Source organism: Setaria viridis, chromosome 3, assembly GCF_005286985.2.
Source record: "Setaria viridis chromosome 3, Setaria_viridis_v4.0, whole genome shotgun sequence".
Classification (NCBI taxonomy): Eukaryota; Viridiplantae; Streptophyta; class Magnoliopsida; order Poales; family Poaceae; genus Setaria; species Setaria viridis.
Window position 1 is genome coordinate 10281506 of NC_048265.2, and position 16187 is coordinate 10297692.

The 16187-nt window shown below is 48.1% G+C and overlaps 2 protein-coding genes across 6 annotated transcripts; one reads left to right on the forward strand and one right to left on the reverse strand.

Annotated features, from left to right (window-relative positions):
* Positions 1 to 4308: 4308 nt before the first annotated feature.
* LOC117848355 (E3 SUMO-protein ligase MMS21) lies at positions 4309 to 6754 on the forward strand. Of its 2 annotated transcripts, XM_034729716.2 has the most exons (7): positions 4312 to 4495; positions 4598 to 4669; positions 4762 to 4872; positions 4983 to 5093; positions 5321 to 5460; positions 6061 to 6143; positions 6222 to 6754. In XM_034729716.2, exons 1-7 carry the CDS (start codon positions 4424 to 4426, stop codon positions 6368 to 6370), a joined length of 738 nt encoding a protein of 245 aa, XP_034585607.1. In that variant the 5' UTR covers positions 4312 to 4423; the 3' UTR covers positions 6371 to 6754. The 2 variants fall into 2 exon arrangements, with proteins under 2 accessions (XP_034585608.1, XP_034585607.1); XM_034729717.2 differs by lacking the exon at positions 4983 to 5093 and having other exon boundaries at positions 4309 to 4495.
* Positions 6755 to 7997: 1243 nt separating this feature from the next.
* LOC117848354 (auxin response factor 15) lies at positions 7998 to 13404 on the reverse strand. 4 transcript variants are annotated; one of them, XR_004638874.2, is made up of 12 exons: positions 12641 to 13404; positions 12481 to 12537; positions 12170 to 12361; positions 11984 to 12068; positions 11326 to 11416; positions 11085 to 11249; positions 10418 to 10537; positions 10273 to 10345; positions 9508 to 9667; positions 8551 to 9422; positions 8391 to 8451; positions 7998 to 8272 (listed from the first exon to the last, which is right to left on the reverse strand). XR_004638874.2 is itself a non-coding variant. In XM_034729715.2 (12 exons), the coding sequence occupies exons 1-11, from the start codon at positions 12980 to 12982 to the stop codon at positions 8415 to 8417; spliced, it is 2223 nt and encodes a 740-aa protein (XP_034585606.1). In that variant the 5' UTR covers positions 12983 to 13402; the 3' UTR covers positions 7998 to 8272; positions 8391 to 8414. The 4 variants fall into 4 exon arrangements, 1 of the variants encoding a protein (XP_034585606.1); XR_004638873.2 differs by having other exon boundaries at positions 8358 to 8451; XR_004638872.2 differs by having other exon boundaries at positions 8358 to 8480; positions 12641 to 13400.
* Between the last annotated feature and the right edge of the window lie 2783 nt (positions 13405 to 16187).

A 16187-nucleotide genomic window follows, 5' to 3' on the forward strand; every position in this document is an offset into this window, starting at 1 on the left:
TGTGGGGGGGGGGGGGGGGGGGGGGGGGGGGGGGGATTAGTTTAGAGCAAATTGCTGGTACGGTTTCAGGTTGTTTAATTTCCTCTTCAAAGTTCAGCTATTGTTCGAGATGCAGATCGGATTTAAGTGCTGGCAGGATCGGTTTCAAAGTCTTAAACTGATTCCGACTTTATATCAGTGGAGTTACAGGTTGGTATACAGCGTGGAACTTTTGCAATATTCCGTTGCACAGCTCTGATGGTTTGCCAATTTTCGCCTTGCCGTGACAAACCGGCATTGCATCGTGTTTTTCCGAGCATAAAGGACGAATTCTGACTGTTTGCTGCTTCTCAACCCCCCTGCATTTCTGAAATGCAATCACATGGACGAACGAACTGTTCTCTGCAGGTCACTGCAGGAGACCCGTATGATCCATCGGAAACGTACAAAATCACCGTCCAATGGGATAGGCAGAAAAGATTCCCCTGTTTATATTCAGCACTTTCTCAGTTCTGTTTTTCCTTCTCTGAAGTCTGAACAACAGTGACCTAATGCACAGCTTTGCTTTAAGACTCCGTCAGGTTCAGAAAGACATTCGTGTTTGCACGACTCCAAATTTGCCATCGAGAGCATGCCGAAACTCAACTCCGTTGTACTATCTGTCGGGCAAATCAATTTCGTGGTTGCCCACAAACGTATGCACTGGTCGTTCCACCGACAAAAATGTGTGCTTGCAGGTCATCCACTGTACGCTGCGCGCCCAGCACGACGAAGGGAAACCCAGGCGAGTAATTGCACAGGAAGTGTTTGCCAATGCGCGCCATGATTGAGCACAGCACACACATAATCAAAATGGATTAACTGGGTATACCGTACTGGCGTACTCTACGGCGAATCGGCAGCCATCGTGGAGAATGAAGAGAGGGTTCGTTTGAGCTACACGCGATCCAGCTGGGGCATCTCGGCCGTGCTTGCTCGCTAGGGTTCGTTTGAGCTACACGTTTGAGAATGAAGAAAAGCCAGGTGTACATGTTCTTGGGACCCTGGGCCCAGTGCCCACAATAACAGCGGGTCCCTTGCCCAACGGCAATATCTGTTCCGTCACGTGACCCACACAAGAGATGAATGCTGCCGAGAAAACCGGTTCCGGATCCAAGGCAAGCTCGATTCCGCAAATTCAATGGGAACTTCTACTGGGGCGATGGGATTTTCGTGACCATAAACTAACCGCATGAGTTCTTTAGACCCATCAAGTCCGATCGCCCCTCCGAGTCCGAAGCTGGCGCTGTTTGGTCACTGGATTAAATTTAGTCCCTCCTATCCTACGTGGTTCCAGTGACCAATGGTCATTAAACCTGTTGAACAAAGATAAAACTACCTTTAATCAATACCTTCCGCTGCCCTTTCTCCTACCTCCATCATCCAGCGCTCCCGCCATACCTTGCCGCTGGCCTTCAGGGCGAAGCGCGGCGGCGGGGCGGGGAGGCGGAAGCAGCAGCCGGCAGGAGTGGGGTGGGGCGGGTGTCAAGGAGGGTGGGGGCTGGTGGTGGGGCGGGTGCAGAGGAGGATTGGGTCGGAAGGGGGTAGGAACGGGGCATTAATGAGGGGCAGATCCTGTCTAAGGTCTCTTTAATCCCTTTTAGCAACCTCTTAGGCTAAAGGGCTAAACTTTAGGGACTAAAGTTTAGTTTTAGCAATATTTAGTCACCCTGTTTGGCAGTCTAGGACTAAACTTTTAGTCCCTAAAGTTTAGCAGCCCCAAACCAAATACCCCAAGAACAACATGTGGACTTCGCTTCCTGCAAGATCTCTTCTTGACTTGCGTAAACTACTGCAAACAATAGACAAAGCATTTGTGCTGTGAACTTTGGGGGTGTTTGGTTTGGGACGGCTAAACTTTAGACTAAAGTTTAGTCCCTTTTGAGCGGTCAAATAGGGTGACTAAAAGTTGCTAAACTTTAATCCCTAAAGTTAGCTCTTTAGTCCCTAAGAGGTTGTTAAAAGGGACTAAAGTAGATCTTAGACAGGATCTGCCCCTCATTAATGCCCCGTACCTCCCCCTACCCCTTCGGATTCAATCCTCCTCTGCACCCGCCCCGCCGCCGGCCCCTGCCCTCCCCGGCACCCGCCCTCGACCACCCGCCCGCCGCTCCTCCCGCCACTGCCCCCGCCACCCACTCGCCGCTCCTCGCCCCGAAGGCCAGCGGCAAAGGCAAAGAAGGCCAGCGGCAAGGCATGGCGGGAGGATAGCGGGAGTGCTGGGTGACGGGGGCGGGAGAAAGGGGAGCGGGAGGCATTGATTAGGGATAGTTTTATCTTTGTTCAACAGTTTTAATGATCTTTAGTAGCTAGAATCAAATAGGGGGACTAAACTTTAGTCCAATGAAAGGGGGACTAAGGCCTTGGTCAGACGAAGCAGCACTTGGGCTACGTGATCTTCAGATTGCAGTACGAGAGCATACGACAACGGCAGAAAGTAGCCGTTACCTTGGCAGCAGTTCCTGATGACACTGGTATAGTATTATGCATTGGTAACTGGGCGAAACATTGATGGAGGAAACGAACACTGAACTGCGTGGTTAAAAAATTTCTCGGATCAGGCATGCCTACAAATTCGGCCAGTCTGATTATTCAAGGCTGCTGCGCGAGGTAGCTGACATTAGTGTTTGCTGTAGCAGCATTCGCTGTGCTCCTGCAAGTTGCGAGTTTAGTTGACCCCACGGCGGAGCAGGGGCGCCTTGTTGGCCGGCATATATTCACGTGCCAAGTTGCGCCGGGCTTGATCTGTGCTATGATTCTGTCTCCAGAAGAACTTTGCTCACTCGTCCGTGAGGTACTGAGGTGTATGTAGTACAGTAGAACTGATTACTGAAGAACTTCAGACTGAAACTTCGGACGAGAGCTGCTCGTTAACTGAGCTACTACCACTTCAATTCAAGGCCTTGTTTAGTTGGCAAAATTGGAAGATGCCAAATTACTGTTACAGCACTGTAGCACATTGTAGCGTTTCGTTTGTATTTGTAAATTATTATCCAAATATTGACTAATTAGGCTCAAAAGATTCGTCTCGCAAAGTACAACAAAACTGTGCAATTAGTTTTTAATTTCGTCTATATTTAGTACTCCATGCATGTACCGCAAGTTTGATGTGACGGGGAATCTTCTTTTTGCATAGTGTCAAAGTTGAAAGTTGGGGGTGAAGTAAACAAGGGGCTACTCAGTTCCTTCTCTTTTTTGAAAAAAAAAAATGATCCCATGAAATGCAGGCATCTAGCCTGACCTGGAAGGCTGAGCCAGAATGTCACTGGCACGCCTTTCGTTTTCGTATGCTTGAAGCGGCAGCTAGTTCGTCTAGCGATCGAGTTCTATTGCAGTTTCGGTGCAGACAAGGAGTCGTGGATGGGCACAAGAAGAATTGCCCGGTGTTTCATCTGCGGGCTGGATGGAGCCTGCTTGTGCGTTGTCACGGAGGCATGAAGACCCCACAGCATGTTCACCAATAGGAGGAGATCGGGTTATCCGAGCTGGGCTGGGCGGCTTGATCCATATGCCGGCAGCCTTGCAGGCAAATGTCCAGGCTTGCCGCGAGCAGGATCAGGTGGTCGGTCATGTGAATGCCACGTCAGTTCCAAACGTTCAGATCCAACAAGGTCGAGATAGTACACCTTTAGGATGATCGTCTCCCGTTCATCAGCGCGGGAATGGCTCCAATTGCTCTGGTTGTTTCGGAGGAGTATACCATTTGTAGGTTTCCTACAGATCACCCCCTCACTGACTTGATAAGGCCGTTAGAAAGGAGGAGAGGGATCCAAATCTTTACAACCCATATTATTGCTGGATCATATTTATTTCAAGTTTGGACTAAATTTTGAAAATGACACCTTTCTCCTAACTATCGTACTCCCTCCATCCCAAATTATTATCATTTTATTTTTTTTAAGGACATAGTTGTTGCTACGTATCTAGACATAATATATATCCAGGTGCATAGCAAAACTAATGTATCTGGAAAAACCAAAACGAATAGTAATTAGGGACTGATGGAGCATTTTGTTTACTAGGATTTTCACACTGTGTACCTTAGAAAAATAAATATACATGGTTCGATTTCCTTTTAAAAAAATTCCTAGGGTGTTCTGTAATTTATCCTTCAAGGGTTTATCGTCAAATATCCAAAGAAATAACTTTTGTTTTGAAGAATCCAAAGATAATCCTGATGATTTGGCTGTCAGTAAACTCATATATTGAATGCATTCCAACACGGGCTGATTAGTATCCAGCCCACCGACAAATATTCATGGGCCTTCGAAGCGACTCCCTTACTCCCCCAACCCCCACCAGACCACCACCACCCGGCCACACCTCTCTCAGACTCTCACCCTTTCTCTCCATTCCCTCGCGAATCAGAAAAAAAGCCGCGGGAGTTCGACGGAAATCGCCGGCGATGTCGTCGGTGACCACGAAGCTTTCCAGCGCCGCCAACTTCGCCTCGTCGGAAGCGCAGGCCCTCGTCGCTGTATGATCCCTCCGCAGCTCACCTCTCCGTCCCTGGCACCAACTCCCCCTCTTTGGTCGCGCCGCAAAACCCTAACCATCCGTCGATTCCCCCAACCCGCAGGAGATGCGCAAGGCTCTCGGCAACATGAAGTCCCTCGCCGTGGACTACGAGAGGGATGGCAAGTCCGATAAGGCAAGGCACACGAGCGTTCCCCCATTTTAATCCCCATCTCACCTCACCTCTAAACCCCTAATGTCCCAACCGCATGAGGTTGTCCTTTTCAGGTGCAGAAGCTTGAGGAGATGGTTCTGGAGATGGTGGCTTCGTACGAGGACTGCACGGCCTTGACCCAGGCGATTAAGGCGGTGCCTGAAGTGTACCAACCGTCTGATCAGGTGGGGGTGCTGCCTGCCTTCCCTATTGAAGCAATTCAGTGCGTTTGAATTGGAGCAATTTTGTCTAAATCTTTTTGGCTCCGTTGTTTTGGTATGGTCTCCACTTGAAGCCAACGGATTTCAAAACATTGATCGAGTCAGAGGTTAACAAGATCAAGGAAGCCTCATCAGCATCAGGGCAGAACAATCCAATGTTTCGACAGTTCAGGGAGTCTGTTTGGGTATGCAGTGTGCTCATTGGTCACATGATGATCATTCGGGATTATGCATATTATCTGTGCTCACTGCATTAGCTAGGTTCTCAAGTATAATCAACAATGAGTAGGAACTGAAATTGAAAATACCAGCTTCCTAGAATGAATTTCAGTTGGTTACATTTGGGAAAACGATATGTTTGTATGCACTTGCAAGATATCTGATCTTTTATGTTTTGTGTTATTTTCTGCAGAATGTTCACCACGCAGGTCAGCCAATGCCTGGTGAGGAACAGGAGGACATTGTCATGACTAGCACCCAGATGAGCATCTTAAATGTCACATGTCCATTAACTGGGAAGCCGGTTATTGAGTTGGCAGATCCAGTTCGCTGGTACGAGTACAATTTTCTTTCGTAACCCTTTGAACATTCTACAACCAAAAGTTGAGCGGCATACTGTTCAGCCTGATAAAAATTGACCGAAGCTTTAAACCCTGTCACGGTAAAAGAGAATGATTAGTCACAATTTTATTTTCAACTGATAAAAGTGAAGGGAAACAGTAGGCACAAGAAACATGTTCCCACAGCACTTTGAATTATGTTTAATTGTTTATTGAGTACTACAAGATGTCTTGTATACTTTTGTTGACTTAATGAAATCAGGATTTTCCTGACCCCAGTGATATCGCATTCTTGTCAGCATAATGATTTGTTCTCAGTGTTCTCTGTTGTCACTATTAGCTTGGGATTGTCCATAGCATACAGTTTTTTATGCCAGATGTCTGGTGCTACTTGTACAACCCTTTCTGGTAACCTGAAGCCTTAGCCCAAAAGTAATAATCTCCCTTCTGTCACAAAGCCATTGACTGATAAATCTTCAATTGCCCTGATTGAACTAATGAATAGAGGGGATTTCTCGTTAGATAATTAAAATGTTATACACATAGATATAATTCATTGCCTTGACTGAACTCATGGTGGTCTCCTATGCAGTGTGGATTGCAGGCACATATATGAAAAGGGCCCAGTATTCCATTATATAAGGTCCCAAAAACCACCACAGTGCCCTATTGCAGGTACGTCGCTGCTCTCTGCCCATTCCTTGCTGCTTCCTTTTCACGAGGTGCTCACTTTGGTTTTTCTTCTTCAATCAGGCTGTCCCAGAGTCCTACAAATAGGGAAGGTTGTCTGTGATCCCCTCCTCCTCATTGAAATCGACGAGCTGCGTTCATCAGGGCCTGCTGCTCCAAATGCCACAAACATAGAAGACTTTACTGATCTACTTGACGAAGATGATGAATGAGGAGCGTCTGGTAAAAGATGGCAGCAGCCAACAGTCATTATTGTGTAGGAGGATAATGTTTAGTATCTTCAGGACATACTGTCTTGTTCGGTGCTGTAGGACAGTGCTCTAGGAGGATGGGTTTTATTATGTTCAGGACGCACTCTTTCTCTTGTTGGGTGCTGCAGGAGGAAGGGAGCATGGGTTTTAGTATGTTCAGGATGCACTCTGTATCTTGTTGGGTGCTGCAGCTGCAGGAGGATGGGTTTTAGTATGTTCAGGATGCATCCTTAGTCTTGTTGGGTGCTGCCCATCACCTTGGTATGCTTCATAGAGAATGAGATTTTGATGTTTGGTTGAACTAATCTAACTGTGGAGATACTAGGGGATTCTTATTGTGCCCTATATGGCAATTTTCTCCTGTATCAAACTGGTTTTGTTCGATCGAGTGGATTCCCACCAGGAAAAGCACTCGATGCCTTCTGGACTTGATGAGTGGCCTGATCAAGCGACTAGGAGAGTCCCCAAGTGGACCCACCTCACAAGGTGCGCCTCTACTTGATTTTTTTTTATCTGCACTTTCAGGTTACTAGCTAGGACAAAAACCTGGAGCAAGGTTTCATCTATTTATCGCTAAACATGTTCATTCAGCTACCATTAACTTTCCATCGCATGCTTATTGCAGTAGCTATGTTGTGACCCCTTGCTCGAAATTTCAGGTACTCAGAGGAAAGAAGAAACACCATAGAACGGAGTTCACGGTTCGCAGCTGCTCGGCTGCTGCAGGCCTGGATAGGGACGGTTGCTGCACGGATGGGATCATAAAGAGGCAGCGGCACAACTGCAGATACTCGTGACAAAGAGGTGCTGTCCGGCGAGGTACGGCGAGGTTGGCGATCATCGTGCACACGGTCACGGCGTGGCTAGGCTCAATGGGGCATGGGCGGACGAGCAAAACGTTGGAACGTACAGCTGGTGCTGGGCCGGCACCTCTCCTCAGCCGGGTGCCTTCAGGAGTGCAGCATCAGCATGCTGGATGTGCCAGCCAAAGAGGCCGGATCGTTGCAAGCGCCTGAACGTGCAACCGATCTCAGCTTACCATTGTTCTCGACGACTCGATCTCTCTTTGCCAAGACGGCCGCCATCCGGCAACCTCCGAGGAAATTCACAGGGTCAAGCAAAGCACATACCTGTCTGTCTACCTCACGGCTCCATGCCACTGGGAGGTGCACCATTTCCAACCTATTTCACAACTTTTTTTCTAAAATTAATCAAAGTTAGATAATCTATTTCATAATTTTATTTACAAACTTGTCAAAAGTTAGATAGGTTTTAGAATAAATTTATAACATCTTACATTTTAGGTTTTAGAATCAAACTAAAACATCTTACGTTCTAAAAACGAAGGATATGATCTAAAGATGGTGGGTTCTATTACCATTTCTGCTATAAAAGGGAATACTGATGATTCCCAAATGCAGGGTAGAATTGTATTTGTTCTAACATGACACCTTGAGCAGATTGCACAAGTAACCTCCTCAGAATCAATGCCGCCACCACCGTTCATCTATGACGGTATAACACTAACTCTGATCAACAGGACAACTTGAACGTAAGAAACATATGGGACAGAGGTGCAAAGCAGCCCTAAGCAAATTATGTTCTCATATTACTTAGTCTAGAACGATGCTAATGCCAACAAGCCCTCCATAGATGGCTTTGTCACAGCATACAGCTTATAAACATACAGGCAAGTTTAGAGCAGCAACAAATGCTGATAACATGGAGCACTGAAGGTTGTCATACAAAGTGCTCTAACACTACAACTACGGTACAAGTTTGATCAGCATCCTCTGTCCATCCATCTTTCATCAGACCCAATCATCAACCTGAAACTATCCACACTACACGACAGAAAAGTCCCTGCAAAATATCATCGCACTATAATTAGTGTGTTCGCACAAGAACAGATCAGCTCATATGCTTGGATGATGTAAGTATCACTAACATGAAGATGAAAGCAGTCCTAGCATTTCTTCACCTCCTGGATAATTTGCCTAACAGATCAGATCATCATGTCCATGGTTGAAACATCAATCACCCTGCCAACAACAGGCCTTTGCTCATGAACCTGCAGGATTTTTTAGTTAAAAGGCAGTTTACTCTAGAACTACAACAAAGTTGGACCATGGAGCACTTACAGTTGCACAACTGTTGCCCAGTGATTTTGGCACTTGTTGCTTCAAAGACAGGAATGGGGATGGATAATTGACATCACCAGAGTCCTTTTCTTTGTTTGCTGGAACCTTCTCAGTCAAAGATATGCCAAATATTTTGCAACTATTTGTGTTAACTTCCCTGTTATCTGGCCCATCCTTCCTGGCAACAACAGTGGAGTGAAATTTCTCAACTGTCACATGCCTATTTCTCACTTCCCCAGAATCATGATGAGGCTGGAGCATCAACGATTGCTCAGTTCCTCCAATACCTCCATCATGGCCAAACATAGCAGGTCTATCATCCTCATTTTTATCCAAGGAACCATGCCCAAATTCAAACCGGGATATCTTCGAATTACCTCGTTGAAACATAAGGACAGATGGTGGAGATGAGGATTGAGATGGAAGCATTGGTGCTTGTGGCCCCCGAAAAGCACATCCATGAAGTTGTGTATGCCATTTATTCACCGCACTAGGCGCATGAGAACCGTCTTGTGGATGGAAGGCATTATTTCTCAAACACGCGTCAACTAGACTTCCTCGGTACGGACGAAATACTTCTTGACCTTGCAAGACCTTTTGGAATCTTTGAGACTCCCCAAAGCCTGAGCAATGGTAGGAAAACCCAGGGCTTCCTAGTGGTGTTCTGACACCAAGTCTTGGAACCCCCGGGATACTGTTACTCGCATCATTGGAGCAACTACGCTCATCAATGTACTGCATATTCCTTGCTTCACATGGCTGAGAAGTAGCAACAGCAGCATTGTCATGAGTTCTATAACCCAATAATTCTTGACCTTGCAAGACCTTGTGGAATTGGGCAGATTCCGCAAAATCAGGACGACCACTTCCATCTACCAAAACAAAAAGAAAGAAATTATTAAGATAAAAAATAATCATTGTGTCGACAGTTTTGCTGGACGCGGACTACGAACATACTTGGAACTAGGTAGTCTGGATTGACATGGGGAAGACATGGTTTCAGCCTCTTCGCATTTGGTGCAGACAGATGGGATCCTGAAACTGAGCTTGTCAGCTCGATCTCCCAAGGAGAAATCCTGTTTGGTCGACGGAAATCTACATCGTCATCCCATCTAACCTGCATATAGATCATTGGTTTATAAAAAATGTGTAAGGTCATCAAGAAGATTATGTTTGCAGCAATTTAAAACTACCTTCCTCAAGTTGAGAGAAAATATTATCAGCCCACAATGGCGATTTCAGCAGGATAACAAACCAGAATAAAACTTATTTACTTCGTAGTGTCCTGATGAAGGAAACCAGGCTGGCACACAACATGCCTTTAAACTAATGATCATCAAAGTATGTAATCTGGAGGACATCTAACGAAAACCTTTAGTGTCATTAAAGTTCCAAATCAAACAGAGCTCTCAGAGGGGACTTTCTCTGGGTTCCATAGTAGGTTACAAGTTGCAATCCTCAACAATAGTTGTACAACGTGTTTGCCGCATAAATGTGCATGGTTGCTTATTGGCTTATGAGTAAGCAATTTGTGCAGTAAGTTTAGACTGACACGACAGCAACATGATGCAACTAGCTAATGTGCTGTGCAAAGGAACAGGATAAATTTTGTATATCTCTATCATGAGTTATTTTCAAACATATAGCTCAATTTACCACTAAAAAAGGTTACACAGAAAGGAAAGCTGGTGGAGTCATATCTTGCATGAAAATACAGCATACCATCAAACATTTCCACTTTGAACCACGCCACATAGGGTCAGCTTCGCTAATTCCTGCTATGATCCCAGTGTATCTGCAGAATAATCTCATGTGTCAACAATTTATCATAAATTTGTACAAGATCAGAGTAACTTTCAGAGCATACCTTCTTTCCGTAGCGTCATCACTCTCATATCTCATTTTGAACCTCAACCCAGCAGAAAATGGTTGGCTGAAGCTCTTCATGAACTTCGAGTATGGTATAATGAATTCAGATTGACTTAATCTGCAAGGGTTTTTTCAAAGCAATAACTCCCATCAGGACCGGTATTGTTGCTAGATAAAATGCAAGTCTTGCAGCAAAGCTATTTACAATTTTTTTTAGAATGTTTACGGTTTAATTTTCTACATCACAGTCCAAGAAGGTAGAAAAAAGCCCAACAGATACATGAGGAACGAAAGGTCACTACTTGCCTACTTGTCATAACATTTAAAAACATTTGAAAATCAAGCTTTTAGATTGAAAGGGTCCAAGCATAGGTAGCAACATCAACTCAAGGAGTAATATCACTTTGGCTTCCAGTAAGGACACTGAATCACTTAAATTGTTTTATGGGAAATTGGTAGCACTTAAGAACTATGTAACGGGACTTGCTGTGCTACATGAAAATAGTCAGGCACTGAATATCAGAAACAATTTCACATCTTCATCAGCCAGCAGTAAATAGTTCTGGCACTGTAGCAGATATGCACATAGTTTCTACTATCTCAAAGATTTGCAGCGACATGAGCATGTGGAAGCATTATAGAGAAGCCAGTACGTTCTTCATTACCTGGGGTTATAGTAGATGTGAAACACACTTTTCGTGGCAACAGCATGTGCTACATTGGCTAGAGAACCAAGATTTGAACACTGATTATAAAGCGCTGGAAAAGCAGATCCATTTTTAAGCTGAGCTGCACGGCGCACTCCAAGTCTCAGCTCCCCATCATCTCCCCTGAAAATTATGAGGAATCTTCAGAAAGGAGCGGCGCCAACATGTGATAATTATCTACATGGTCGTGTTGGCCTACCGCAGAAATAGTACGGCATCCCCTGAGACTAGCTTCTTCTTGTTGACAAATGCACTCCATCCAGTGGTTAAAAGGTGCCTGCGGGGCTGGCCTGCATCACATTCAGATGCAGATTCATCAGAAATCAAGGACCACACATGACATAACTCCTCATGTTGTCCTTTACATTCCTTAAAAAGGGACCATAACTTCCCAATAAATAATTAGCTGGTAAAATTTGTTACAATAACTAACGAACAACAGTGCAGATTCTTCAAGAGAAATGCTGTGTACAGCACACAAGAAAGCAATGCAGAGAGCATGAAACATTGGCATAGTTTATACATCTCTATCTCAGCATATAATCATTAGTTCTGATTATACAATGGTGAGATATATTCCAAAAGGACGATTGGCCAATCATGACTGCAAATCCTGGTCCTAGGTGAACAAATACAAATCATTCACAAGTGCTCAATCAGAACAAGAAGTGCAAGTTCTGAAAACACACTAGCCACCATTGAAGTGCTACTTTTCAATCCCATTGTGTGATACTGAATGGATTCAGGGTGAACCAGTACACTGTACAGAAGCCTATTGAATAAGACGTACATGTCCACGGCTCATACTCCAGTTACTAAAAACAAGGTAAAATCCTGAGAAATATTTGTTGATGTACCTCGATAGATGTGGCGGAACCTCCACTCTGTTCCGTGCAAATCCTTGGCGACAAGCTCCTGCGACGGCCGCTGCTGGCTGTAATCCTGCACCCCAAAACCACATGATTTAGCAAAGCAGCTCAGATCATCAACCGGGCCGGGCACCCGAAAGATGGAAGCTTTTTTCCAAGCCAATGCAAACGTACCAGAGGCGGGAAGCAGTCCTCGGCGGCGCGGCGCGGCACGGAGAAGCCGCCGTGCGTGCTGGTGTCGGAGGCCGTGAGCGTCTTGCAGAACATGTGCGGCATCCGCGAGAACCGCTGCTTCACGGTGTCCCCGTCCTCGCCGTCGCCGCCGCTCCCGTCCTCCGACCCTCCGCGCAGCCGCCTCGCGACCTCCTGCAAAGCGTCAGAAGCGGACGCCCGAAGAAACAAATCAGCCCAAACAAAATCTTTGGCCAACGGACGGAAAACCAAATCGGATCAACTGCTGCCGGTGCACAGTAGCTTCCCCGCACCTCGTTCTCGGCGACCAGGGCGAGCTGCGCGTACACCTCGTCCGTGGACGCGTCCGCCTGCAACAAACGCAACAGCACAAGCCAATCAAGCTTCATTCCCACGGCAATCCACAGAGACACATTGAGCTTGTAGAAGCAAGCGGCAAGCCGGCGCACGCACATGGAGGGTGACGTCGACCACGCTGCAGAAGACGTGGGGCGGCACGCCGGAGGGCGGCATGGCGCCGCCACCGGCCGCCGCCGCCGCGGCGTCACCGAGGTGCTCGAGGTGGCCCTGCGGGAGGTACACCACGACGCTCCCCTTCCGCGGCAGCGGCGCGACGGGGCCGGCGCACGCGTGCCACAGCTCGAGGCACACCGCGGCGGCCGGCTTCGGCTGGGTCGGCGGCGGCGGCGTCCCCGTGGCCGCGGAGCTGGTCCGGCTCTGCTGGGAGCAGGAGTTGCCGGGCTCCGCCTCCTCCTCGTCCTCCTCCACGGTGTCGTTGAGGTCGATCCCCGTCATCGCTGCTGCGGCTGCGGCGGCGGCGGCGGCGCCTGAGGCGGCACGGTCACGAGCGCGAAGCACGAGAAGGCAGGCAGCACGCTACGCGAGGGAGCCAAGTGATTAATGAGGGTGGTGGGGGTGGGGGTTGCAGGGGGAAGGCAAAGCACCACCGCGCAGGGCTAGGGGGGCAGCAGCGGAGGGGGCGGTGTGGTGGGGTGACACATCGTGGTAATGGCCATGAATGGGGGGTTATGGGGACTGAGGCAATAGGCAGCTACCCAGCTAGGGGAGGGAGGGAGGGAGACGGGGAGGAGAGAGGCCGCGAGGCTGTCGCTGTGAGCCAGCAAGCAGCAGCAGCAGCCGGAAAAGATGCAGGGCGAGCGAGGGGGACGGGGCTGTGCAGTGTGCTGTGCCGTGCGTGCCAGTGGAAATCAATACTTCTACTTCTTCTCCACTGCCTCCGCTGCTGCGTCCTCGGGGAGTAAAAAAGGGGGGGGGGGGGGGGGGGGGGGGAGTGTGGTGGTCACTGGTCAGCAGCTGCCGCTGGGAAAGAGGTGGGGAGGGTGAAAAAGAGAGCGGACGATGCGGGAGGCGCGCACAGTGATGGCGCAGGCCCGCGGGCAGGCGGGCGGCAGAGGAGAGAGACGTGGGTGGATGACGGATGAGGGCACGAGTACAGGTACAGCAGCAGGAGTATGGCATACGGAGCAGTATGGTAGACTGAAGAGGCAGCGATAGTCTATTGGGTACGGTTATACAGCTGATACGACTCACTTTTCTTCTACTACTACCAGTAGCCCAGTACCGAGAAAGCGTAGACACCTGTCCTTGTTAGAGGCAAGTGGGAGTGGTCGTGAGCTTTGTTCCTTGGTCATGTCGTGCCCATCTTCGAAAATAAATGTGATATCAACACATGTACTGTTATCATGCGAGTACTATGGCATGGTATCATGTATTTCTGTGATTGTCTACTACTTGCTGCTGATCCAGTATGGTCTGAAATTTGAAGGTGGTATCAGGTAGGAGCAGCATGTGTTCAAGACAGACAACTCTGCTTGTGACCGTACCAGTTGTATATAGACTATGACTGACTGGTTGTCTAGCTCCTCCTCTAGGTCCATCCCATTCACAACGTTTGCAGTACTTGTTACAGCCGTACTGCCTCCACAGTACATTTATACGCAGTATCTGTTGCTATACTGTCGGAGTACTTGGCAGCGCCGGACTGCCGGTGTTATTTCCGGACCAGTACTCCTTCCTACTCGCGGTTAAGAGGGGGGCAAACTGTCAACGCGGTCCGTACCTCCTGCAGCCCGGGCGTGAGCAAGGCCGAGACTTTACTTGTAGCCAAGACGCCCAACGCACACGATATATAACCCTAGCAGCTACCTATCACATCAGATATTTGAATACTAATTAGAGTATTAAATATAGTCTAATTATAAAACTAATTGCACAGATGGAGTCTAATTCGCGAGACGAATCTAATAAACGTAATTAGTTCATGATTTGACAATATGGTGCTACAGTAACCATTTGCTAATGATGGATTAATTAGCCTTAATAGATTCGTTTCGCAAATTAGACTCCATTTATGCAATTAATTTTGTAATTAACTCGTATTTAGTACTCCTAATTAGCATCAAATATCCGATGTGACCCTAATTAGCATCGAATATCCAAACTTTATGTCATGTTTATTACCTGGGACTACCTGTCAGAGTAGAGAGAAAAGGGTCCGGAATTGGTACGGCAAAAGCATCGTGGGACCCAGCACTTGAACGGGGAGTCTTGGGCCTTGTTTACTTCCCAATTTGGGAGTGACAAAATTGTTACTTTGCCATAAATGCGCAACTGTAACGTTTCGTTTGTATTTGTGAATTATTATCCAAATATTGACTAATTAGGCTCAAAAGATTCATCTCGCAAAGTACAACAAAATTGTGCAATTAGTTTTTAATTTCGTCTACATTTAGTACTCCATGCATGTACCGCAAGTTTGATGTGATAGGGAATCTTTTTTTGCGTAGTGTCAAAGTTAGAAGTTGGGAGGAAACTAAACATGACCTTGGTTTATGCGTTCAGCTCGGCGACTTGAGCGACAAGCACGGTATTCTCTCCCTTCCACCTCATCTTGGTAGCTGACATGGCGGTCGATACGCCCATCATTGTACCTGCTCTTACTGTCAACTCCCTGTAGCCATTTGCGTGTGTCCCTTTCCGTGTCTGCGCCCGTGCCCCCTCTCCGCCTCTCATCCAAGCCAAACTAGCCAGCCAGGAAGGGGGGCCCTCGCCGTCGCCGGCCGGGCCTCTCTCGGTCTCTCCGGTTGCCGCAGGGCCCCCGGGGGGTTGATGTCCGTGCGTTGGCACGCCACCTCGCCATTATTGGCCGTGTCGCCGCCGCGGCGGTGGTCCAAGTCCATGCGCGGCGCTTGTGGTGCGCGCGGCTCGCCGGCTCATAAATCGGTGTTAAGACAACGAGTCGATTTGTCGCGGTTTAATCACACCACCTAATTCCGCGAAGCCCTGTCCGACCGAAACCCCGGGTGATGCTCCTACCGGCGGCATGCAGTACGAGTTACGCTTTCTGGTAACAGTACATGTTCCAGCCTCGTCGATTCGCATGTGTTGGTTGCAACTGATGGCCCCATGTGCTCGCGGCACGGTAGACTCTTGTTTGCCCAAGATATATGGTCGGATACGTTCAGGTAGAAACTACCACTACTGGTAGTGGTAGCATAGCACGAATATGGATGTGGGGTAGATTCGCTTCAGTATCCACTTCGGTGTGCTGGTCCGCAAAATCGGTGGAGCTTCAGGGGGCGAGGCGCAAAGCCACCATGCGGGAACAAAATATTTATGGCTCCCCATGCTGGGCGTATGACTATTGACGCAGCTAGCTGCCTGCCGTGCCCCCCTGGCCGCCGCTGCCGAATTTGATGGCGCTGTCGCTGCCACCGCTCCAAGCGGCCAGTGTACTCGTACAAACAACGGGCGGAAACCACCAAACGCAGCGCACAGTCACCGCGCACAGAGTATACCCACGCGTACGCATCTGCCCACGCCGGAGACACAGAGATCAGAGAGAGGCGTCTCGGCGTAGATCACCTCGTCCACTCTCGCCTGCCCGTGCCAGGGAGCGGTCGGTCAGAGGCGCGTCGCGTAGAAAAATCGTTCGCAAGACGATGGAAATCAGGAAATGGGTGGCAGGGGGGTGCAGGCA

Bases quoted from the DNA above. Each gene is read 5' to 3' on its own strand.
- LOC117848355 (XM_034729716.2), top strand. From the start codon at position 4,424: ATGTCGTCGGTGACCACGAAGCTTTCCAGCGCCGCCAACTTCGCCTCG. The intron at 4,496-4,597 runs GTATGATCCCTC...CCCAACCCGCAG, and splicing joins AAGCGCAGGCCCTCGTCGCT to GAGATGCGCAAGGCTCTCGG. The intron at 6,144-6,221 runs GTACGTCGCTGC...TTCTTCAATCAG, and splicing joins ACCACAGTGCCCTATTGCAG to GCTGTCCCAGAGTCCTACAA.
- LOC117848354 (XM_034729715.2), bottom strand. From the start codon at position 12,982: ATGACGGGGATCGACCTCAACGACACCGTGGAGGAGGACGAGGAGGAG. The intron at 12,362-12,480 runs GTGCGGGGAAGC...GACGCTTTGCAG, and splicing joins CCCTGGTCGCCGAGAACGAG to GAGGTCGCGAGGCGGCTGCG. The intron at 12,069-12,169 runs GTACGTTTGCAT...TTTGGGGTGCAG, and splicing joins AGGACTGCTTCCCGCCTCTG to GATTACAGCCAGCAGCGGCC.